General features: G+C 37.0%; 1 protein-coding gene across 1 annotated transcript; it reads right to left on the bottom strand.

The window, feature by feature from the left end:
* Positions 1 to 8677: 8677 nt before the first annotated feature.
* LOC143627816 (protein EXPRESSION OF TERPENOIDS 1-like) lies at positions 8678 to 11393 on the bottom strand. Its single transcript, XM_077097546.1, has 2 exons — positions 10660 to 11393; positions 8678 to 9439 (listed from the first exon to the last, which is right to left on the bottom strand). Exons 1-2 carry the CDS (start codon positions 11264 to 11266, stop codon positions 9144 to 9146), a joined length of 903 nt encoding a protein of 300 aa, XP_076953661.1. The 5' UTR covers positions 11267 to 11393; the 3' UTR covers positions 8678 to 9143.
* Between the last annotated feature and the right edge of the window lie 13267 nt (positions 11394 to 24660).

Raw genomic sequence — 24660 nt, 5'->3', positions numbered from 1 at the left:
AGTACTCTGAGTCTAGTTTTCAGAAAGTCCAACCACGCCTAATTTGGAGGTGTTTTGGTTGGTCAAATGATTTAAATGTGATTAAAGGTCAAAACTGGTACTGGACAGATTGTAAGTTATGTTTAGACAACTGTAACTAACTGTTAATGTGGCAATTGGTTGAGGTTATTAACACTACAGGGTGCTATGTTGAGTCTAGTTTCTATACAGTCCAAGTTTGTAATTTTTGGACGAGTAAAAGTTAATCTTTATGATTTTACAAAACTGAAGTGCAAATCTGAATTGTGAGACCTGCTGTTAAGTTGTTTTATAAATATCATATCTCATGAACTACGAGACCAAATGGGTTAGTTCCACTTCTGGAAGTTAACTTGTTGAGTTAAGAACCTAACCCAATTGGTCTTGTATTAATTGGATTTTCCATTTAACGGGAATAACAAATAACATTATGTTGCGCATGATTTTGACTACTGTGAGTTTGTTGTAATGTTTTGATCATTGTGAGAAATCTATGTAGAATAAAAATACAATAAAATATGTTCTGGAAACCTAACTCATGTATGCTTTTGTGACGATTTTTGGTGAATTAATTGAGATACTATGGTCTGTTGAATAGAGTAATCTTTCAAGTAGAATTCTGTCTTGATGAAACTAGCTGCTGAACTTTGTGAAAATACATGAAACGTGCTAATTGCTAGATAATTGTTACGTTTTGACCAAATTGCCCTTGCGGGGAATAATTGTTAGAAATGTACACTATTAATACTTGACACGTAAATTATTTTTCACACATGTAACGTATCACAAATGTGTTTGTGATGGCACACACAATTCATAAACGAAACACGAAACGTAATTTATGCATATGAATTATGTGCCGAGTCTAGAGACTCGATAATAGTTCCGACACTTAGAAAATCTCTTTGTTGTTTTAGAACGCTAGCGAGGTTTGTCTGCGACGCACATCACTTGGGTGACTTGTTTTTGGAATTCTTCGCAAACAGTGAGTTTCACTTTCACCTTTTAAACTTTTTAAACGCTTTTCACTTGGGGGGGATAACATACCCCGAAACGCTTTTAGATTTTGTTATGAAATTATATATCACTTGTAAAGGCTATGGCAAACGAAACAACTGAAGTCCTACACATCGAACCGTTTAATATTGGATAATAGCGAGTCACTGTTGAGTAGTACTACTGGGTTTGACAAACCCCACCCAACGCTAAGCTCGACTGGAGGTCGAGTGGGTGTAATTTTGGCTAACACATTAACATGGTCGGGATAGACCTGGTGGCAAGGCACATGATAAACAGTCAGCTTCGGTGTCGAACACTTAGTAATACTTGTTTTATAGGCTAGCTACCTATAGATATATAATTGATTTAACACTATCTGGTAACGCAAAACGCTAAACGCAAAACGCTAAACGCTTTATTTTACATAAACTTGTGAACTCACCAACCTCGTGTTGACACTTTTAGTATGTTATTCTCAGGTAGCCGAGGCGGGCGCGCGGTATAGGATCATGCATTAATTTGAATGTTACTATTTATGCAAACTTGATTTAAACTAATGTTATTGGGTTTTAAGTCGTCCTGCGTGACGCAATGTTTGGCTTATGGTTTTACGCTTCCGCACTTATTTACACTTAAACGTTTTCGTGGTTTGAAAACTTTATTTATGGTTTGATTATAACTAATGATTCCGATCCTGTTAGTTCACACCATCTGACGGTAAAATTCCGTTAGTGGATTTGAGGGTGTGACAACGGCGGAGAGATGGGTTGGTTCATCGCGTAGCGTGACACTTTCTATCCTCGGTTTCTTCCCAATTCAATCGTGTAGCGGGATAGTTTCTGGTTATGGCCATCTCCTAGCGCAATGGGTTAAAAAATCAAAATTTTCATTTTTAGTCCTTCGTTCTAAAAATACTAAGGCGGCTTGGGATGATGCGAGTGTGCGAAGTGCAAAGTGCGCAATCAAAGCGTCATATTGCGCTCGTGCACGTGTGCGTGGGTGCTTCGCACCCTTTCTAAGATCGCTGGATAAATCTATTTTGTATTCTATCAATGTGGGATAAATCTGTAACATCTCAGATTTTTCGTATTTGTATTTGTTTATGTTTAAAACGATTCAAGAATATAATTTGGATCTTTCGAACTATTGAAAATTTGTATTTATTGGTATTTAACTTATTTTTATGTTTTCATAATTTTCAATCATGCTAAATGGTCCTTAGAAACTTTTAAAATCGTTTAAAATGGCTAAAAATGAATTTCCCGAAATTACAGGGACTAATGTTGACAATTCTTTCCTATTTTTTATTTAAATTAACGAACTTAAACTCCAAGAAATGTTATTGTAGATCCCAAGTCGTTTTCTTGATGTCTAAGCCGAATTATTTTAGTTATTGTACCCGATTTTCACATTAACAGCTTATTTTGTTTCCTAATCGAGTGAATTACTCATAAACAAGTTATAATTCATTATACTTAATCAAAACACACCTCTAAACCCTAAGAACTATTGAAAACATCAGCCACCATCCCCTGATCTCGAAATCCACCTTCTCCTTTTTCAATTTCATAAAGATTGTTCAAGTTCTTTCATCTACAGTTCAAGACCGCTTTGACCTTAATTATCTCTTGTTCCATTCATCGTATGGGTAAGTTGTCTTCATGAAAAAATTTTTTTATCTAGCTAACAAAAACCGTCAATCAATTTTACTGATTGATGGGGTTTTGTCCGTAAATTGCTTCCCGGCCCTTTTAAGGGCAAAAAAGTCAATTTTAATGATTTTTCAATTACTATATCTTCTTATTGGAATTAGATTTTGTTCCAGAAGACTTTTAGTTTTATCTCAAGATTTTGAGTGTACTGACCAAGACCCGACTTCTTTCTCCCTGTTCGGATTCTGGTCCGTACCAGCTCGCTTATTTACTAAAAATCTTATAACCGGAGTTCTAGATATCCGTTTGGATTGATTCCGGCGGCTATGTCTTGGTTTTGACTACATTTTATTTTGTATAAGTCTCAGGTCTAGTTGGATCAGAAAACTTGTCACGTTAACTTTGTTCGTTTATTTTATCTCTCGGTTTATTTGCTTAATTATCAAGGTGAGAAGTAATTCCCCTATTTTTACAGCTTTAAATGTTTTGGGGACACTTGCGTACTTATCTGTATTTACATAATATATATCATTCGTACTAGCAAACTGTGAGTGTTGTGTGTTATCAATTAAATGCTAATTGCTTAATTGTTTAATTGCTTACTTTATCGCATTTGGAGAGATCCATTATAATCACATTAAAGTATGATCATACGCCGTCCTAGTAGCCAAACCCCGATTCGCAAGGAAATGGTCAACCGACACCCTTATTTGCAATTGTTTTGTCATAGTAGCCATAGCCTGTGTTCGAGAGGCATGGTCAACTGACACCTTTTATTTGCCCATGGTTTGATTAATTTATATTCACAATATCGGGTTTTGCTTATTTTATTTATATATTATTATTTGTGTCAAAACTGGCAGCTTTTCACACTCAACTTCGTGTTGACAAATCTATATTATTTTGTACGCATTTGTAGGTTATCATTTGGTTTGAAGCTAAGATGAAGAAACACTTAGAGATGCCTTAGTTAATGATATAAAAGATATTTGTGAACTATTTTAATTTTGGTAATTTGTTCTTGATCGAAATTTTGAAATAAATAAATAATTAGATATTGTCATATTTAAATTGTATGATAGTACTTTGTGAGCTGTTGTAACATTCGTTATTTTTCAAACCCGAAAACCCGACCCATTTTAAATTTTCGGTTTTGGTTATAAAGAATATATGTAAGTATATATTCTCAAGTTTCATTTCGATATATTATCATTTATTGTTATGTAATATTCCTGACGCTAGATGTTAAATGTTCGTTCGTTTATTTTTACTTTCGATTTATTTATAAATCCCGAGTCTTATCGTTAATCAAGTCTTACGGGTTAAATGCATAAATATCCTCAAGCCTTAATTAAATCATACAAATATAAACATTAAATATAATTTAAAGTCCAAGGTTCTTTCTGTAAGTTATAATTTAATTTTCAATTTGTTAGAAATCTCAAACTTAAAGGGCCATATTTGTGAATTGTATTTAAAATATATTAATATATTAAATTACCCAACCCACCACCCCTGTAACCCCGTCTTCCCGACCAAGCCACCGGCGGCGGCGCACCACAAATTCCGGCGACCTTGTATTAGCCGTTAATCACGTTTTTTACCAAATAAATTATATTAAAACCTTTGAACCATCGATATTGTACTATAATTAACGAATCAATTATATTTTGACGGCCGTTAATCACGTCAACGAATTCCGTAACATCCGCCGGATTTTCGGCCAAAACAATTAAACACCATTAACGAGCCTACGCTCCAGTTAGTAGTATAAATAGGACGCTCGCATCAAACTAAAGTCGCTCACACCTCTCAATCACTCTCATTTTCTTTATTTCGGCCGTAATCGAGCTTGAAGCTTCGAGTTTTCCGGCGAGTCCAATTCCGGCGATATAAGACCAATAACAGGTAAACAAAATATTGATTTTAATAGTTTTCGATTAACAATCAAAACCCCTAAACTAAATCTTTCAAATCTATAACAGGAATTCCTAATTGAAACCCTAGGTTTCAATGTAGGAGATGAACTGAGGTGTTGGTCATATCTAATTTGCTTCGTGTTCTAAACGAATATATGACATAGCTCAGTTGGTCAGACGCTTTCTTTTGTATATAAGATATTTAATTTATTATTCTTTACCAATTAATTTTTAATCATTTAAAAACCATAATAAAATAATAAAAATTGTTTTAAATCAAATAAAAATTTTTATAAATTAAATTTTATCAATTTTCTTTTTAAAACTAACTTTTTGTTCCCGTTAAGTTCGTGAAACCCAATTAATATTATATTATTCCTCCATTTTGTTAACTTTATAATTCGTTAACACTTTTGTTTTCAAAATAAAAATACCGTTAACACAAAATTTCCGTAAATGTATAATGCTCAAACCTAGTATTAATCTTGTAATTAAGATTATATTAAGATATTAATAAATCATTAACCCGTTAATACAAGTCGTTCATTAACTTATTTATTTATTTATTTACTTTTTATCGTTAAAATTTAATTCCTTCATTTCAATTTGTTAAACTTATATTTCGACAACTGTAACCCATTAACTTTAAAATTTGTTAAGTTTGATAGTTTATAATTCGTTAATCTTAATTCATTAACTTAAAATTTGTTACCTTTTAATTCGTTAACTTTAAATCAATAACATATATTAATATTAAAATAATCCATGCCGTAAATAACCTATTCCTAACAAACAATTAACTTTAATAATCACGTTAGATTCGTCTTTAAATTTTGTATTTTTTTTATAGTTCGAGAAGTTCAATCGTTTCGGATTCTTTAATGCACTTTCGGTTGCTTCGGTTTCTTTATTTTGCTTTCGGCTTTTCTTACAATGTTTATCTTCATTTTCGGGGTGAGTTTCTCACAACCCCTTTTTAACGCTTTTACTTTTGGAGGTAGCATATATATCCTATTAAACGCAAATCGATTTTATACTCAGCTATTAAACTGCAGTTCATATCGTGGACTTATGTGTTATATGTGCTTACTTGATTATGTGCTCAGCAAGTGGTTGCCTCAATAAGTATGATCATACGCCCCCCTTTGCATTTAGGACCATTTTTTTATGAGTGGAAAAGGGACCCTCATCCGAGTACGTTGGCTGTGGCCAACTGGAAAGGACATTGCATGCGAAGTAGCTTAATTATCACATGTTTCATGGAATTGCAAGGTTTTTATGTATTTATTCAAACTTGTGGGAACTCACAAACTATTAAGTTAGTTGACCGTATTTTATATATATGCTACAGGTACAAACATTAGAGGATGATACTTGGAGAAGACACTAGAATTAGGTTATTGAAACAAATGGATAAAAGTTTTAGTTGTATTTATATTTTCTTGTATTTCTTGTTTACGAACTTGTGTATATGATGTTTAAACCAATTAATGATAATATTATCATTTAATAGTGTCACATGTGTTTGAACAATCTATACGTCACACTCAGGCGTTTCCTCTTTAGCCGGGGTGTTACAGCTGTGAACCAATGGTTCGCACCTCGACATTTCCGCCTTAGGTTGGGGTGTGACAAAATCTATTTTCTTGTGATACCTTCTCCTTATATGGAGCTCATAAGTTTTGTATTCTATCAATGTGGGATAAATCTATTTTCTTTTTATACCTATATGGGATAACTTCACTTTCTTCTTTCTCAAATGTGGGATAAACCAACGTACTTTTCTTATTTCACATTTTCCATTACATAATTTTGGGAATATCTTGAGTCTCTTAACTTTCCTAAATTGTCAAATTTAAACTGAATTTTTGGGATGTCACACGTACAATAAGTACGCGAAACACGCTCATGCCATTTTACAAAAACGCTCGATGTTAAAACTCAATATGCTCAAATCACATAAATTATGCTGAGAAAACGTTTTTCGTTAAAAATAGTCAAAATTTGATCGACTGTTGATCCAAATCTGTTTTTTTATGAACAGATGATTAATTGGATATAAATTGACGATTCAAGATCATGGTATGTGATTTCATGGATTAGTTTTATGAATATAGTTATTTGTCCCTAATGTACGTTAAGAAATCATTGTATTCTATCTTTTATTTATTTATATAAAGGGTAATGGTTGATAAGGGTAAAGATAGTAAAGTGCCAAGTTTGCTATATTTCTGGGGTGAATGGTTACAGTCAATGTATGATAGCTTCATGAAGAATCCAATTATTATAGTGGACGTACGAGAAGGCTTAAAAAAAAATCCTCCATTGATAAGAATTTCAATTTTTCGCAAGTCTTACGATCATCCATTGAGAAGGGTTATAATTCGGGTTCGCCCTAGTTCGTTAGAAAATATGGCCCATGGAAACATATACACAACACTTAAGCATCGCTAGGCACCAACTCCTTACAACTTGGTAGATGCTTATAAAGTTTTTTATTTCTTTTCGTTTACACCCATTATCTCAAGTTTTAGATCGAACTAATCCATTGACACAAATAGTTCAATGGCAATGCTCTAACCTCTGAGCTAAGCAGGCTCACATAACATAAATTTGACATGCACTAAAAACGTGAAAAAAAATAATCTCTCTTACTTTTTTTTTTGAAACCCCTCGTCAAGAATATAATATAGTATCTCCCAACTCCTTCAATAAAAAGGATCTCGGAGAACCACCAAAGCACGAAAGTCAGGATCTTTCAGAAAATGAATAACTTTCCCTAGTACTAAAGGACCGGGAAGGATGCACGTTTGGTGTACCTTGTATCGTGCTCTAAACGTGTTAAAGAACATACCAAAGTATGTGATTTGCCCTACTATTCATTGATCTAAATTTCAAACTGAGAACCTTCATAATAGGGGTTTGTTTTTTAACCAAATACTAAAACCAACTTCAAAGCCACCCGGACTTAAATTAGAGAATACATGGAAAACCTACTCAACATTACTTATTGTATATTTTATCCCTATCCAACTTAATTTTAGTGTCTTATATATCCTACGTAATAATGATAACCTATACACATTCTATTATAGTACGTGACATTAAACAACGTTTTACCTACACATTCATAAGATACATTCAGGAACCTTGGCTTACACAATATCATGGTCATCTTGTGGGTAAGCTAAATATAAAGCTTCAGTTTTATAGGGCCTCCATTTTAATTAGGAGTTATGTATTATGATAATTTTAAAGTAGAGTTCTTTTAGAGTTAGTAACTCATTGGTAGGTTACAAGCTAATTAGGAGAATGCTTCATATCCATTATCACTTCATATTCTATAATTCTTGTATAATCTATTGCGTTATACGCATAAAGAGAAGAAAGAAAAAAACATTAACATTTTTGTTAGTTTTAGGCATCCAAAGACGTTGAGCCGACCCTGCACAATATTATTATCCCATACACATCGATCCCAGCACGATGGATCAACAACCTTGCACAATTATCAACCCACCCTATATAATATATAACACAATCGTTACGTTAAACCGACACGGCAAAAGTAAATTCAAAATTAGATTAAAAACATGGAAAAGGTCACAACTAAAACAATCAATCAACCCAGTTTGATAAAAGATAAATGTATAATAATAAGTTAGAGATCACAAATACCCATGATCCATTGACTTAGTGGTATGGTTTTTCCTTTACAAATGTGAGGCCGGTGGGATTGAATCCTCTTGCAACCGTAAGGATTGGCGATTTTTAGGTTGCTGCTCGATAAAAGATCGATAAAAGAAAAAAAGAAAAAAAACGTTAGAAATGCAACTTATTATTATGTCCACAGTACGTACAAGTATTATTTACCGGTAATTTAAAATCGCATTTAACCCGACCATGTTCTATCTCGTGTACTTATTTCAAAACCGTAGAACCTTTCAAAAAGACAAGAAAGAAGATCTTGGCATAATTTTTTGTGGCTCGATGCATCCAGTAAGATAAAAAAAGTCAACTTTTACCGAATACCTTGGACAAGACTATAGGTATATAATAATAATATATATATACACAGAGAGAGAGAGAGAGAGAGAGAGAGACTATGTGTTATACTTTTTTTGCATGGCTGGAAGGCTCAAAAGACATAGAATAAAAGAACAAAATAAGAGATTAATTAGACCAGCTTTAAGGCGTGAATGAAGGAAAAGAAGAGATTTTTGGAACAAATTCACACCACGAGACAGACAAATAATTGAAATTATTCATAAACTAAATTATTTCTTTATTAAAAAACAAAGAAAACACCAAAAACAATTATGGACAGAACTCGTAGGTGCTGCCGGCTACATATACCACCATTACTCGTAGGTATACCCTATGATATATCCCCTCAATTCCTTAAATTAAACTTTGCATCCAAATATATATATATACCGGAAACAAAATCAGATTAACCTTTAAGTTTCGAGTTAACTGCATAAATATCCAGGAAACAACACTAATTAGCGAGTCCAGTTTGCGTGTAGATCGAAGTTACTATGCGAGTGTTTATTTAGTCTCTTGGAATTTGATGGAAGAATTGCGTACTGGGCATGTAATCGTTGTTGCCACCGAGTGATGAGTATATCGAATGACTAAAAGATGTGTCACCGCCGGAAGAGGTATCTCCGCCCATGTACTGACTTTCGGGACCTTGATCATAGAGAATTCCTTTGAATACATGCCCGCCAATGTTCACGGCAGCTTGATATGCGATTTGGTCTTCGGTTTCATCGATTGAGCCAACCCTTACACATCTGAAGTCCGCGTGTGCTGTCATTTCTGGTGGGAAATTACCAACCTCTAACCCTAGTTTCACAATAGAAAAACAATCATTAATATATTAGTTCTCGTCTCTGTCCTAGAAAATAATGATCATATAGCCAACCTAAACACTTGGGTATAGTATAACATGATAAAATAGGATGCCATATATTTTTTGTGCCCTACAAATAGTATACCACAATAACATGAAAGAACGTCTAACCGATATAGGACTCTAGCAACATAAATATAATTGTTTTCTGAACTCTGAAATCCAACAAATGAAATACACTAATCAATAACGTCCGACGTCGTAGGTCAAAACACAGCTTTTTGTGAGAATATGACACGGTACATTAATAAATATCATTTATGTTTAAAAGAAACAAAACAGAAGAAAATAATTGAAATACAATATAAAATGTTTTCAATCTAAAAAAAAAAATACAACAGAAGAAAAACAAACATAAAAAAATCAGCTAGATGTTTTTTTTATGCAGATAACATATTGATTTGTATTTAGGAACTACAAAATGTAAAAAATATGAACCATCAAGAAGAAATCAAGCATTTTTTTATCCTCCAAATAATTTAATGTAATGCAATTAACTTCACCAACATCAATAAACATGTAACATAAAAGATAGCCTAATAAAATAAATCTTTTGTATAATTTTGCGTAACATATATACCATAATCAATAAACAGAAATAATTGAAAACCTAATTAACCACACACGTAGTCTAGCAATTATTTTATTCAATTCAATTTACTTTTTCATTAACGTTAACAATTAGGGTAGAGTGATTGAATATCATAAATCAGTATTATATGCACGTTTAAGCTTCTCTTATTAAAAAATATGTTTGGTAGGACTAAAAATATAGTAAAAGTCTTAATCATCTTCATCAATTCCCGCCTCCAACAATCAAAGTCACGAGATGACATATTATGAATTATTCGATTAAAGAACTCAGATGATATATTTTCATATTCACGTTTTAATCTTATATAAGAGCGCATAATTAAAAAAATTCAAAAAATTGTGATAAAAAATGAAAGATAAAGTTATAATTAATGCATCACAAGAACAAAGAATCAAAGATGGCATATGTAGGTTTTCCAATGGAATCAGTTAGGTTTAATTTCTTCAATATACATGTATGCACAATCATTTATTGCAATAATTCAAAAAAAAGAATAATTAATTTAATTGATAAAATATAGACAGAAATCTAGAGAATCTTGGTTACAAAATCTAGTACCTGAAGCAACTGCAGTAGCAGCAGTAATTGGATTAGCCAAATTAGGGTTTTCAGGATCTTCAACCGATCTTGTTCTTTTGGTGTTTTGAAGAAGTTGGCGGTTGTCATCTTGTTTTGCGGCGGAGTTATACTGCTGTTTTTCCCGGCGTCTGGCCGCCGGAACCCACGTGCTTTTCACGTGGGTTTGACACTGAAACCCTCTGCTCTTGCAACAAGTTCTACACCTAATATGAGGACAATCTTTTTTTGCTTGGTTGCCACAGTCCTGACAACTCACACCACCACTAGTACCACTACCACCACCACCACAACCACCCGTCACTAACAAACTCGCAGATCCCCAAGTGGATTCATCTGAGAAATTAATAAACCGCCCATCACCACCACCACTACCATCACCACCCATAGAATAATTTGCTACTCCTCCGGGTAGCAAATTATGAGCATGTGGCAGTTCATGCCACAGCTCAAAATCTTTGGTGGTGGTAGTACGGTGGTGATGTGTGGTTCTGGTTGTTGTACTCGTACCGTACAACCAGCTACTGGATTCAGTGGGGTCTTGTTGGATATGGTTAGTTGCAGATCCTAATGAGAAGAAGGCAGCCATAGCTTCTGCAAGAGACAAGTACTCCTACAACTTCCCAATTGTGACTTATCCATAGCCAAACAAAACTATAACCTAGCTAACCCTATTTTCTAGATATCTTAATTATTATAATTAAAGAAAAGTAAATTTTTTTATCTTTTGGCTAATTGAAATAAAATCTCAATTCTAAAATTGTGGTTTGAAAATGAGAGAATTGAAGATGATTGATTCAATTGTGTGGTGGTTGTACGTGAGCATTAAAGAAGCTAAAAATTACAGGTCTGCCACGCCGCCATAGCCATTAAAGCAGCAACTTCTTTCTTCTTTTCTTTCTTTCTCTGCTGCTGCTGTTGCTGCTTCTCTTGCTGTTCCTTCCTTTAATTCTTTAATTGATAGAGGCTGCTGCTTGTTTTGTGGGATTTCATCTCAGTCTCTCTCTCACACACAAACACACACAGTGAGGGTGAGAGAAATATGAAAAAGAATGGAGTGAGTGAATTACATAAAGGTTCTCCAAACTGCCACTTGAATTTCAAGTTTAACCATTTAGTCAACTTTTGTATAGAAATGAGCACCTTTGTTTCCATTCCTTTCTGTAATAAATTAAATTAATATAAACATTTCTCTAATGTATTTGGTGATATTTGGTTTTATGTATTTGTTTTTTTCTAGAAGGACCGCACGTATTTCTATCAATATGTGACTAATGATGTTCATAAACTTCATTTTATTGGTAACTAGTAAAAGTATCTATAGGTACTATGATCGGATCAAACAACTAAGTTATTGGATCAATCTCCTTAGAGGTTAGCGGAAATAACCTCTAAGTAATCGAGATCTCGGATCTTGTTGTTGCTTGTATTATTGTCGAGAAGGGTAAGATAAGAGATAAAGTGAGAGAGTTGCTTAAACAAAGCCCATTTTGTTTAAAAGTGATCTTAGGACCAAACATAAAAGCTAAGATAAAAGACGATTACATATAAACGTAAATAAACAAGACAATACAAAAGACTTAATATACAAATTATGACATAACAATCTCCCTCTAGTCTTTAATATTGTGTTTCGTCTTCATCTTCAACCGGTCTCGTACTCTAAGCATCCACTTTCTGGTAGTTAAACCTCAACAAGTCTTCGAACAAACTTGTTGAAAGCTTCAACTATCTTGTTAGTATTCTGCTTTCCATGATCTTCTAGAGTAGGCAAAGGAGACTTGTACAGCTTCAAAATGCCTTCTTTGCTGAGGCCCATTAACTCGTGTTCATCGAACACACACAAAGGATGCATGGTTCGGCATTGTATCACAGCCTACCCCGTGTTATTATCAAATTCCCAACATAAGAAGTCGTGAGGAAGATTTGACTCGAATGGTTCTCCATGGAAGACTTCTGACTTTCCCTAGGCATCTTGAATCTCCAAGCTCGTCAATGTTTGTCTGTTGCTGGGTCGATCTCTGTCGGATGCTTGAACGTTCGACCTTTATTTAACTGGAAGTTGGCGTAGTCGACTTATGATTCTCTGTCCATATGTCGCTTGAACCAATCTTCCAATTTCTTTCCTCCAACACCTACAGCTATTCTCTGAAATAATTCATATCCAGCTAAGGAAGGGTATGCATCTTGGTGTGATGCATGTAGGTGAGGTCGCCGTTTACCCTTCGTATCACCCATGACTTGCTATCATTATGAAATTTTGCGTATGCGATAAGCGCATCGTCATGGTAGTTTCTGCAGCGGGCACTTCCACGGCTGGTCACATAGTGCCACTTTTCTTCATTTGCTTTGGCACTTGTGAGGTGTTTACTTCAAAAGCAATCAATGGTTCAGCTTCAGGAGTCGGGTCTCTGATGTGACATTTGTCAATTTCGGGTTATTTTAGTAGTCGAACAAGTCGCCGTTGTGATTCCCGAACTCCTAACTCACTTGCAAGCAAACCAACCTCCACCCGTTGTAGTACCTGTTGTTGCACCCGTTGAACCCAAACCCATTCCCCACTTGTACAAACAATTTACCGGTGCTAACCCAACCAAATTTCTTGGTACGAACTGTGCGACTACCTTGTTGCAATTGTTTGAAAAGATGGAAAGTGTGTTCCAACATAGCGAGTGCCCCGAAGCAAAGAAAACTAATTTCGCTTCGAGCATGTTTGAGGAAATTGCTCTTACATGGTGGGGTAGTGTTATGCATATCCAAGGGGCGGAAATCGCCATGGCTCTCCCATGGACCGAGCTTAAAGAACTTATGATGAAGAAGTTCTGCCCAAAACACGAACTCCAAAAGCTCGAAGCCGAGTTTTGGGAACTTAAGCAAGAAAGTGGTGATAACGCTGCCTACTCACTCCGTTTTCACGAGTTGAGCACTCTTGCTCCTCACTTGGTCACCCCGCTCGAACGCAAAATTGACAAATACATCGGGGGTTTGCCCATGCTAATCCGTGACTCGGTAATGAGTAGTAAACCGGCAAACCTTGAAGACGCTATTACGCTAGCCGGAGCCCTCTCCGAAAACCATGTCAAGGCGGGTACACTTTTGATCAAGAAAAAGTGTGACAAGAGTAAACCCGAACCAACCCCTCAAATCAAAGTTGATCCACCTCCTCAAGCCATAAATTACTCCAACTCATGCCACCAAGCCAAGAAGAAATTCAAGCGCAATCACCGAAACTATGCCGTCACCCACCCACAACAAACCTAACAACAATCTAAAGCTCCTCCAAACCGAAAACCTTACACTGGTCCTCATCCATTATGCAACAAATGTCAATTTCACCATCCCTCAAACATGACTTGTCGCCATTGCACCATTTGAAACCGTTATAGTCACTTCAATACCACATGTCGAAACACACATCGTGGACATCCCGCTCCACCAAGAAACAACCCGCAAATCCCGCAAAACCCACAACAACCCAGAACTTGCTATAATTGTGGAGACTCTAACCATTTCCGCAACAATTTCCCCGAATCGTTTACGCAAACCAAGCCCAAGCCGTAACCGTGCCTTATTACCAAACCCAAACTTACCAAGTCCAAACCTACCAACCTCAAATCCCACAACTAAATGCACCTCTCATCCAACCAATTCAAGCCATCCAAGCACCTTCTCCTATACCCCAAGCACCACAAAGAAATCCCGGTAACTAAGGGCGTGCTTTCATGATAAACGCCAATCAAGCTCAAGTCGCAAACGACGTTGTGAACGGTATGTTTCTAGTGAACGAACATTTGGCTTCAATTTTATTTGACACTGGTGCCGATAGGAGTTTTATTTCATTAAAATTTGAGTTTATACTTGCCGTACCTCGCACTAAACTCTCTAGACCTTTTTCCGTCGAAGTCGCCAACGGAAATTCCATCACAATCAACTCGGTCATTCGTAATTGTATTCTCACTCTTTGTAAGCGAAAATTTTCGATCTATCTTATCCCGATGCAAATGGGAAGTTTTGATATCATAGTAGGCATGGATTGGTTATCTTTGGACCATGCCGAAGTCGTTTGTTACAATAAAATCATTCGAATCCCACTTGTAAACGGTAAAACACTCAAGGTCCACGGCAAGACTACTCCTAAAAGGCTCAACCTTATGTCATACTCTCAATCCCAAAAATATTTGCGCCAAACGTATGTTCCGTTCCTAGCTCAAGTGGTGGTTAAAGACCTTAAAGAAAGAAAAATCCAAGACATCTCCATCGTTTGTGACTTCCTCGATGTCTTTCCCGAAGACGTCACCGGTCTTCCACCCATTCGCCCGGTAGAATTCCGAATCGATCTTGTGCCTAGAGCAATGCCCGTAGCCAAAGCTCCTTACTGTTTAGCCCTGTCAGAAATGCAAGAGTTATCAAACCAACTCGAAGAACTTTTCGACAAAGGCTTTATTCGTCCAAGATCTTCTCCTTGGGCGCTGCCGTCCTCTTCGTGAAAAATAAAGATGGTTCGTTTCGTATGTGCATCGATTATCGTGATCTTAACAAACTTACTATTAAAAATCGTTGTCCTTTGCCACGAATCGACGACCTCTTCGATCAAATTCAAGGCGCAACGTGTTTCTCAAAAATCGATCTTCGATCGGGATATCACCAATTGCGTATTCGCGAAGAAGACATCCCAAAAACCGCAATCTGTACTCGATATGGACATTTCGAATTTCTAGTCATGCCTTTCGGTTTAACCAACGCACCCGTGGTATTTATGGATCTCATGAACCGCATTTGCAAACCGTTTCTAGATAAATTTGTCATTGTCTTTATTGATGACATCCTCATCTTTTCCAAAACCAAGGCCGAACATGAGTATCACTTGCGTTCCATTCTCGAAGTCTTAAGAAACGAACGACTTTACGCCAAATTCTCAAAATGTGAATTTTGGCTAGAGGAAGTTCAATTTTTGGGACACATCGTCAACGACAAGGATATTCATGTTGATCCCGCAAAAATCGAAGCCGTCAAAGATTGGAAGACTTTGACTACACCCACGGAAATTCGATTTTTCCTCGGTTTGGCCGGATATTATCGGCGTTTCATCCAAAATTTTTCCAAGATCTCTTTACCCCTCACTTCCCTAACTCACAAAGGAAAGCCTTATGAATGGGGGATCCAAACAAGAAGAAGCCTTTAATACTCTTAAACACATACTTTGCAATGCTCCTGTTCTAACCCTTCCCGATGGAAACGACGACTTTGTAGTATTTTGCGATGCTTCTCATCAAGGTCTCGGTTGCGTTCTCATGCAACGAGGTCAAGTTATCGCGTATGCTTCAAGGCAACTTAAGGTCAACGAGAAGAACTACACGACTTACGATCTTGAACTTGGTGCCGTCGTTTTCGCACTCAAAATTTGGAGACATTACCTTTACGGAACGAAATGTGTGGTTTTTACCGATCACAAAAGCCTTCGACACATTTTTGACCAAAAAGATCTCAACATGAGACAACGACGATGGGCTGAGTTACTTAGTGACTACGATTGAGAGATTCGCTACCATTTCGGTAAAGTGAATGTCGTGGTCGATGCCCTTATTCGAAAGGTTAATGTCAAATCCGTCTTGCTTATTAGCGTCATCATTCAAACCGATCTCCAAGCCAAAATCTATCAAGCCCAACGTACCTCCGTTGATGAAGGCAACATGTACGACGAAATGTCATGTGGAGCCGAGCTTCGACTCAAAACATGTTAGGTCCTTTTTTGTTTATATTAGTCTTTTGTATCGGTAATTATGTAACGGGTCATTTTGTTTACTTCATATTTTAGGCCCAAGAGAAAAATTGTAAAGAAGCCCATTAGGCATTTGATGTATCCTACTTCTCATGCATGCTTCCCTATAAATAGGAAGCATGCCATGAGAAGTGAAGTAAGTTGTTGATATTCAAAGAGAAAAACCTTTGTTATAACTCTCTCTTTTTCTCGGCTTTCTCTCTTTTTCTCCCAAACCATCGAAAATAACATCTCAAGATCCGAGACCGCTTAGGTGGCTTAGTGTGATTTCTGCTAGCACTAAGCTCGGTTGATCCAAGACTATTGTTAGATCCACCCATGTTGGGACCTACAAACAAAACCCGATGGCTTATTGTATTATCTCAATCGTTTATGGGTTCCCGATCACGATGACCTTCGTACTTGCATACTCGATGAAGCTCATAAGACACGATATTCTGTTCATCCCGGTGCGGATAAAATGTATTTCGATCTTCGTTATAACTTTTGGTGGCCGGGTATGAAGAAAGACGTAGCAACTTACGTTTCGAAATGTATTACTTGCTCTAAAGTCAAAGCCGAACATCAAAAACCCTTTGGGTTACTCGAGCAACCACCGATTCCCATATGGAAATGGGAAGACATTGCTATGGACTTTATAATGAAACTACCCAATACTCAAAAAGGCAACAATAGCATTTGGGTGATTATTGACCGATTAACCAAGTCCGCTCACTTTATTCCAATTCGAGAAAAATACTCCGTTGAGCAACTTGCCCATATCTACGTTCACGAAATCGTGTGTCGCCATGGTTTACCTTTGACTATCATCTCCGATTGCGATGCTCGATTCATGTCTCATTTTTGGCGATCACTTCAAGAAACCTTGGAAACTCGTCTTGATCTTAGCACCGCTTATCATCCTCAAACGAATGGACAATCCGAACGTACCATTCAAACACTTGAGGACAAGGTTCGAGCGTGTGTACTCGATTTCGGTAGGAATTGGGATTCTCACATTCCTTACATTGAATTCTCTTACAATAACAGTTTTCATTCTAGCATCGGTATGCCTCCTTTCGAAGCTCTCTACAATCTCAAATGTCGTTCCCCGATTAGTTGGAACGAAATTGGTGAAGCTCAAATTACCGGACCCGAAATGGTCCAAGAAGCCACCAACCGTATCGACCAAATCCGCAAGAACCTACTTGCCGCTAGAAGTCGACAAAAGAGCTACGCTGAAAAATGGCGAAAACCGATCGAATTCAATGTCGACGATCTCGTCCTTCTCAAGGTATCCCCTTGGAAAGGAGTTGTTCATTTTGGAAAGAAAGGAAAACTAGCTTCCCGTTTCGTAGGCCCATTCAAGATTCTTGAGCGAGTCGGAAAAGTAGCCTACCGACTCGAACTACCGGAAGAACTCACCGGTGTTCATCCGACCTTTCATGTTTCAAATCTCAAGAAGTGTTTAGCCGAAGGTAATCTCTATATACCTCTCGATGAAGTATATGTCAATGAATCAATGATAATGGTCGAACGACCCGTTGAAATCATGGAACGCAACGAAAAGAAAACCAAGCGAAGTCGCATCAAGTTAGTTAAAGTTTGATGGGAATCACGGCGTGGCACGGAGTTTACATGGGAACGAGAAGACTCGATGAAGGAGAAATATCCACATTTTTTTACATCATCTTAATTTCGGGACGAAATTTCCTAAAGAAGGGGATACTGTGACATTTGTCAATTTCGGGTTATTTTATACTTGTATTCTTAATGTAAACCCGACCCGTTTTGTATCCCGAACCTTTCGATATTATCAAAATGATGAATTTTATGTTATATATTTGTTTTATAGTTTTCGGATCTAAAAAAACACCCTTTTCGGTTCTTAAAATGCCCGAAAACGCTCAAAACGAACTCCAGGGACTAAAACTACCAAAATGAAGACTTGAAAGACCCATTTGTAGTTTGTGTTTTCTTGGGTCTATAACCAACCCATTTTCATGAAACACCCTTTATGAAAGACCCATTCAACTTACCCTATATATACACATCTGTCTTCTTCATTTGTGCTTGCTCGTTTCTCTCTCAAATTCTTGAATTCTAAGGTTGTTCTTCATAGTTTGACTCTCAAGGTCAACTAAGCTAATCTTTCATTTTAACTAACTTCTCGATACTTAAAGCTTGATGTTACAACATATATATAATATACACTCCTTGTTTACCTTCGGTCTTTCATTTCTCCGGTCTCGACCGGTTGAAATGTCGGGCTAGTAAGGCAAGGTTACATGGAGGACTTTGTAGTCCTTGTTTATATATTTAACAAATCTAACCATATAACTTGTTATACTTGCTTAACTTCTGCATATTTTAGTTTATTGTTCATATTTGTCAAGTTCCATGGTATTGGGTATGTGGTGACTAGCCTCGGTTTCATCCCGAGTTGAGAACCGAACCAAAAACCGAACTTTCGTTTAAAAGCTTTATTGTTAACTTTTTGAATGTAAAACTTGAGTATTATTATTTATAAGTTATTTTACAAGTTCCATGGTAATTGGGTATGCGGTAACCATCCTCGGTCTTATTCCAAGTCAAGGATCTAACCAAAAACCAAACTAAACCGAGTTCACTTGCTTAAGACACACAAGTGTGTTTTTAGCCACCAAAACTCATATTTTTCTTCAAGATTATATTTTAAATCAATTTTAGTTAATTTCTAAACATACTTGGCATGTCGGTAACCAACTTGATCTTATAACCAGTTCGGACCGATAGTCGTATACTCGCTTAACGAACGTTAATGTTCTTCACAATAGAACTACATACTTGGTTAAGTCTATTTTGATTTTATTGAGTTATCTCATAACATTTATTATTTTGGGAAGTTAATTTTGAGCTTGGTCAATTATCAAGTCTCGAACCGAAAAACCCGAACACTCGTTTAAACCTCGTTTTGGTATTCTTATAACCAAGGGTTTTGCAATATTGCATTTTAACCCACATTATTACTTAACATAGGTTGAGTAAAAAAAAGAAAAAAAAAATACTAATGAATAGAATACCGAGACCCGGTTTCGAGTAAACTTATTTTACAAAACTCGCTTCTTTAATTTCTCAAATATTTACATTTTAAATCCTAAACTTTATTTATTTACTTTATTTGTCATGTAAATATTTTAAACCCTTCCAAGACTACCTACTAACACAAGACCCATTTAATATAGGTCTTGCTCGTTAAACCGATCTCTCCGATTATTCACGACACTATCTTTCAAGTTACTTGTTAAAGTGAGTACCTTTTCATCCCCCATTTTCCGTCTTTCGTTTTGGGGGTGGCATTGCATACTTATTCAAATTCAAATGATTTATACTTGAGTTTTAAACCACAACACTTATTGTATATGTTTACTTAAATAAATGCTCGATTTGGTGTTATATGCTTTACATGATTATGTGTAAATTCTTGAATGCTAAGGCGGGTAGCCTCATCAAAGTATGATCATACGTTAATTCCGAGTATATGTGGCATCTCCATATAGAAAGGTGTCGTTAATGTATTCTTATTGACGGTTCGTCAATGTATTCTTATTGACGGTTTTATTATCTAAATTGTTGCTATTATTTATTGTTTTCATATACTAGTTGTGGATTTCATACTATATACTTATTGTCTAAAACTATGAAAATTGCTCACCAACCTTTGTGTTGACAAACTCTATTTTATGCAATGTTACAGGTTTGATGTTAGCTTGATTGGATTACTTGAAGAAACTTATCATCTTGGCTTTAGGATATTAGAAAATGAAAGGACAAGTTATTTGTTTATCTATCTATTTGGCATTTTGTATGAACAATTGTTGTGTTATTTATGATGATATGGATTTAAATGAGTTGTTTAAATATTGTAACTTTATAGTGTCGTGCAATGAGCAATCATGTCGCGCATCGACGTTTCTGCCTTCATTGGTTGGGGTGTGACATCTGACTTCCTGAATAGGTGTGTCAGGACGTAGTGAGTAGTTGATGTCGTCGTCCTCGTTAGAGATCCTTGTTGTGTTTTCAGGAGGCGATCGGGTACCTGCAACATCATCAACATTAAACAAAGCGTTAAAATCGTCTTCTAGTGCAGCGTCCCAATCCCTGACTCCCTTTGAAGCCTCGGTGACTAAGGGGTCCTCGTGTGGCTCGTCGTCGTGCGGAGAGGTTTGAGTGTCCGCTCCACTGCTACCCCCTACACCGGCACCACCACTTCTTCCATATCCTCCTTCTCTTCCTTCCTTCATCATCATCATCATCACTGACTCATCATCGAAACTGTCGTGCATGTTGTCGTCTTCGTCATCTTCCTCGTCATTCTTGTCATCTTCTTCCTCCTCAGTCGGTTCAACGTCCCTATCTTCAATACCTCCAATAGCCAGGGGGCTAGGAATGCTACCTCTAACACCACCACCATCTGGTACAATAACACCCACTGTGGCTTCACCACAAGTGGTCACAACCAACTCCGCACCACCACCACTACTAGGACCAACAGACGTTTGCTGTCCTTGCTTTATCTTAACTCCACTCGGGTTCTTCCAACTTCCAAAGACAGCTTCTAGTCGGTCCTCGAGACTCTCTATGTCCTCGTATCTCATCTGTATAAGCTTAGAGGCTGCTAGATACTTGTTGGCCACTTCTTCATTCAGCTTAACATGAATCTCGTTCAGATGGTCTTGTTCAGCCAACTTAGTCTTCAACCCTTCAATCTCAGTTCTGAATTCGGAATTCTCAGCAATGAGAATCCTGACATTTCGTTTCGCCCCCTGAATCACTTTCCATCATGTTAACTCTCTATTCTTTCCGCCTCCATCAATATCCTGTCCGTCACCCTCTCTAAGTTGTCTTTCAATTTCGCCTCAAGGCGAGAAGACGACGGCAGGTTCCTCTCTAGCATAGATACATGAGACTCCACCCTTGAGCCCTCCTCATGATGATGAGCGAGCGACAGTGATTGATCGGCCATAAGCTTCTGCTGACTGTCGGCTCGCTTTTGGAGGGTCTCAATCCAGCTCCTTTAACTCTCAATTAGAGCTTTATCAAGCTCTCTCTCCTCCTCAGACTTGGAAACCCGTGCCAGCAACACCACCTTCTCCTTCTCATCCTCCATCTCCTTCTTCTTTTGTCTTTTAACGTACTCCAACAAAACCTGTTCATGTTTAGCCCGCTTAGCATTTGATTCTTCCAGAGCGATGATCCTATCGAGGATAGGATCAGCATATACTGGAGACTTCTTGTATTTCCCACCTGACAGGGGTTTATGGGTAATGAATGTGGCTTTGGTGGTTGCGGGAAGGATATCGAATTGGGTAGGCTGAGTTGTGGTTTGTAGAGGTAGGGTTATTGTTTTGGTAGAAAGGATGAGGTTAGGATCAATGGTAGGGTTTGGGGTTGGTCTGAGGTTGTAATTTCAGGCTGGGTTGATATAGGAGTGTATATTTTTTGGGTAGAAGGTGAGGAAGTAAAAGTTTGGGACCAGAATGTGGTAGTTTGTAGAGGTGAGGTGATGAAGCTTGGTGATTTGAGTGGTGAGGTGAATGGCTGGACAGGTGATATTGGTTGGTCAATTCGTGTGGTGGTTAGTGGTGGAGAGAAGGATTGGTGAAAGGTAGAAGTTTGTACGGGTTGGTTTGGTGAGGTTGGTAGGTTTTCAAGGAATGTGGTTTGTAAGGATTCGTGTTTGGATGGTGAGGTTTCAGGAGATGTAATCTGTGAGTCATGGAGTAGAGTTTTGGTTTGTTTGGATTTGGATTTCGATTTGGGTTTCTGAACCTTGACTTGTTTTGCTTTAAGATCAGCCAAGGTTCAGGCTAGGGTTGTGGGTGAGGCAGTGTGGGGGTCTTGTGTGGCTGGTATAGTGGTTTGGGTTCTTGCAGTGGGAAGCTTGATGATTAAGGACGGGGCCTTCTTGCAGTCCCCAATCTCCTGTAAGTGTTTAATTGGTTGAACGTCCTCTTCTTCTTCCCCCTCTATCTGCTTGGAAGAACCATCAACAGAAGGCTTACTGGGAACCTTCTTCTTATTCTCTTTCTTTTTTTTAACCTCCACATCAGTTTCTGTCTCCTCATCCGCCGACTCAACATCCTCCTCGCTTTCATTCGTAGATTCATCTCCAATCTTCTCGGTCTAACTAAATAACCCAAACTTCCTGCCTGGAGTCTCACCTCTATAAACATAATCCTTGCTCGACATGCTCAACATAGCCTTAAATACCGTCTGCTTGAACATCTTGACATTATAAGGCTCTAAGGGGGGCAACTCCACACCCTTAGCATCAACTGCAACTGCATACACTGGCTTGGGCACTTCTGGCGTTATGTCATCCAACAACATTTGCACGAACCTTGGATACATCATTCAAGTGATGTTGGTCGAGGCGTTTTCAATCATGCAAAGGAAGACCAGCCTCGAGTAGTTAAAATAAACCTTGTTCGTCAGAGAAGCCATGACCCCCACCCAGTCTGTATTTAGGCTATCAAACCCGCCTTTAAGATCTGACAGACAGTGCACTACTATGTGGAATAAGAATCTCCAGTAGGGAGGGAAATGTCTCTTCTCCAAAGATCTCTATGCAACATCATAACCAATGTCAGTAACAAATTGCTGAAGGTCTGCTCTTTTGGCTTTCTCAAAGTGATGATCATCAGCATCGTTACTGTTGAGAGCCCTTCTTATGCCAGCTTTAGTAATCGAAAGGATTTTCTCGGCCACTTGTGATGTGAGAGACATAACTTTGGAACCCTTTGCGTTGGTTCAAAACTCTTTAACCCAACATGTATGGATGTCTGGATTAGCCGTGATGGCATGTAGCAGTGATGTCTCTTGTAAGCCCTTAATCATAGAGGTGAAGACCTTGTGTTCCTCTTCTTTGGAAGATCCAAAGGGCAATACATGTTATGTTGCTGCAAAACAAATATTAACAAACCATTAGAACACATATTTAATAATACATAATAAGGGGATGGATATTTTGAGAGCCTTGTTGAGTTTTAAGAACTTGAGAATTTCATTTTTTTACCACACATTTAATTAAATAGATTTGATTATGTGGTTGAGATTAAATGTGATTAAAGAATTAAAGTATGAGAGAGAATAAAGATGTACAGTGAGTACACAATTTTAAACGTCCGTTACACATATGTAATAAGTCGACTCGGTGCGTAAAAAAATATATAATTTTTTTACATAGATGTAACCTACATATATTACGCATGTGTAAAAAAAATTAAAAAAAAAAAAATTGTTACGTTGAGTTCTTTCGAGTTCTTAAAATTCAAAGTGGTTCACATTTGAAATAGGACAAATAGATATGTTCTAGTGGATCATTTAGATGCTTACAACCACAAACATGGATTGATTCACCAAACTTATCACACCAAAAAAAAAAACCTTAGATCTAACCGACGGTTCATATGAACTGCCGATGAACCAAGAACAAGAATCAAGGTAGAGGAAGATGATTGTGATTATGTTATACCATGGGAGTAGGGTCCATGATTGTCACACCCCAACCCAAGGCGAAAATGTCGGGGCACGAACCGTTGGTTCACAGCTCACAAGATATTATTATACAATTTAAATATGACAATATCTAATTATTTATTTATTGCAAAATTTCAATCAAGTACACAAAGTTTAAAGAAATTACCAAAATAAAAATAGAACACAAATATCTTTTACTAACTAAGGTCTCTCTAAGTGTTTCTTCATCTTAGCTTCAAGATAACCTAAAAATGCGTTCAAAATAATATAGATTTGTCAACACAAGGTTGATTGAGAAACGTCACCAGTTTTGACACTAATAATAATGTATAAGTAAAATGAGCAAAACCGATCTTGTGAGTATAAATCAATCAAAGCATGTGCAAATAGTTGTGTCAGTTGACCATTGCCTAGCGAATCGGGCTTTGGCTACTATGACAAGCAAATACAAATAAGGGTGTCGGTTGACCATCGCCTAGCGAATCAGGCTTTGGCTACTAAGACGGATTATGATCATACTTTAATGTGATTATGATGGACCTCTCTGAATGCGATAAAGTAAACAATTAAACAATTAAGCAATTTGCATTTAATTGATAACACACAACACTCACAGTTTGCTAGTGTGAATAATATATAATATGTAAATACTGATAAGTACGCAAGTGTCCCCAAAACTTTAAAAGCTGTAAAATGTGGGGAAT

This window comes from Bidens hawaiensis, unplaced genomic scaffold, assembly GCF_021521415.1.
Source record: "Bidens hawaiensis isolate Kalapana, Puna unplaced genomic scaffold, B.hawaiensis_p1.1 tig00004743_1, whole genome shotgun sequence".
Classification (NCBI taxonomy): Eukaryota; Viridiplantae; Streptophyta; class Magnoliopsida; order Asterales; family Asteraceae; genus Bidens; species Bidens hawaiensis.
This window is presented reverse-complemented; position numbering and strand designations above follow the sequence as displayed.

Bases quoted from the DNA above. Each gene is read 5' to 3' on its own strand.
- LOC143627816 (XM_077097546.1), bottom strand. From the start codon at position 11,266: ATGGCTGCCTTCTTCTCATTAGGATCTGCAACTAACCATATCCAACAA. The intron at 9,440-10,659 runs GTACTAGATTTT...TTGTGAAACTAG, and splicing joins TGCTACTGCAGTTGCTTCAG to GGTTAGAGGTTGGTAATTTC.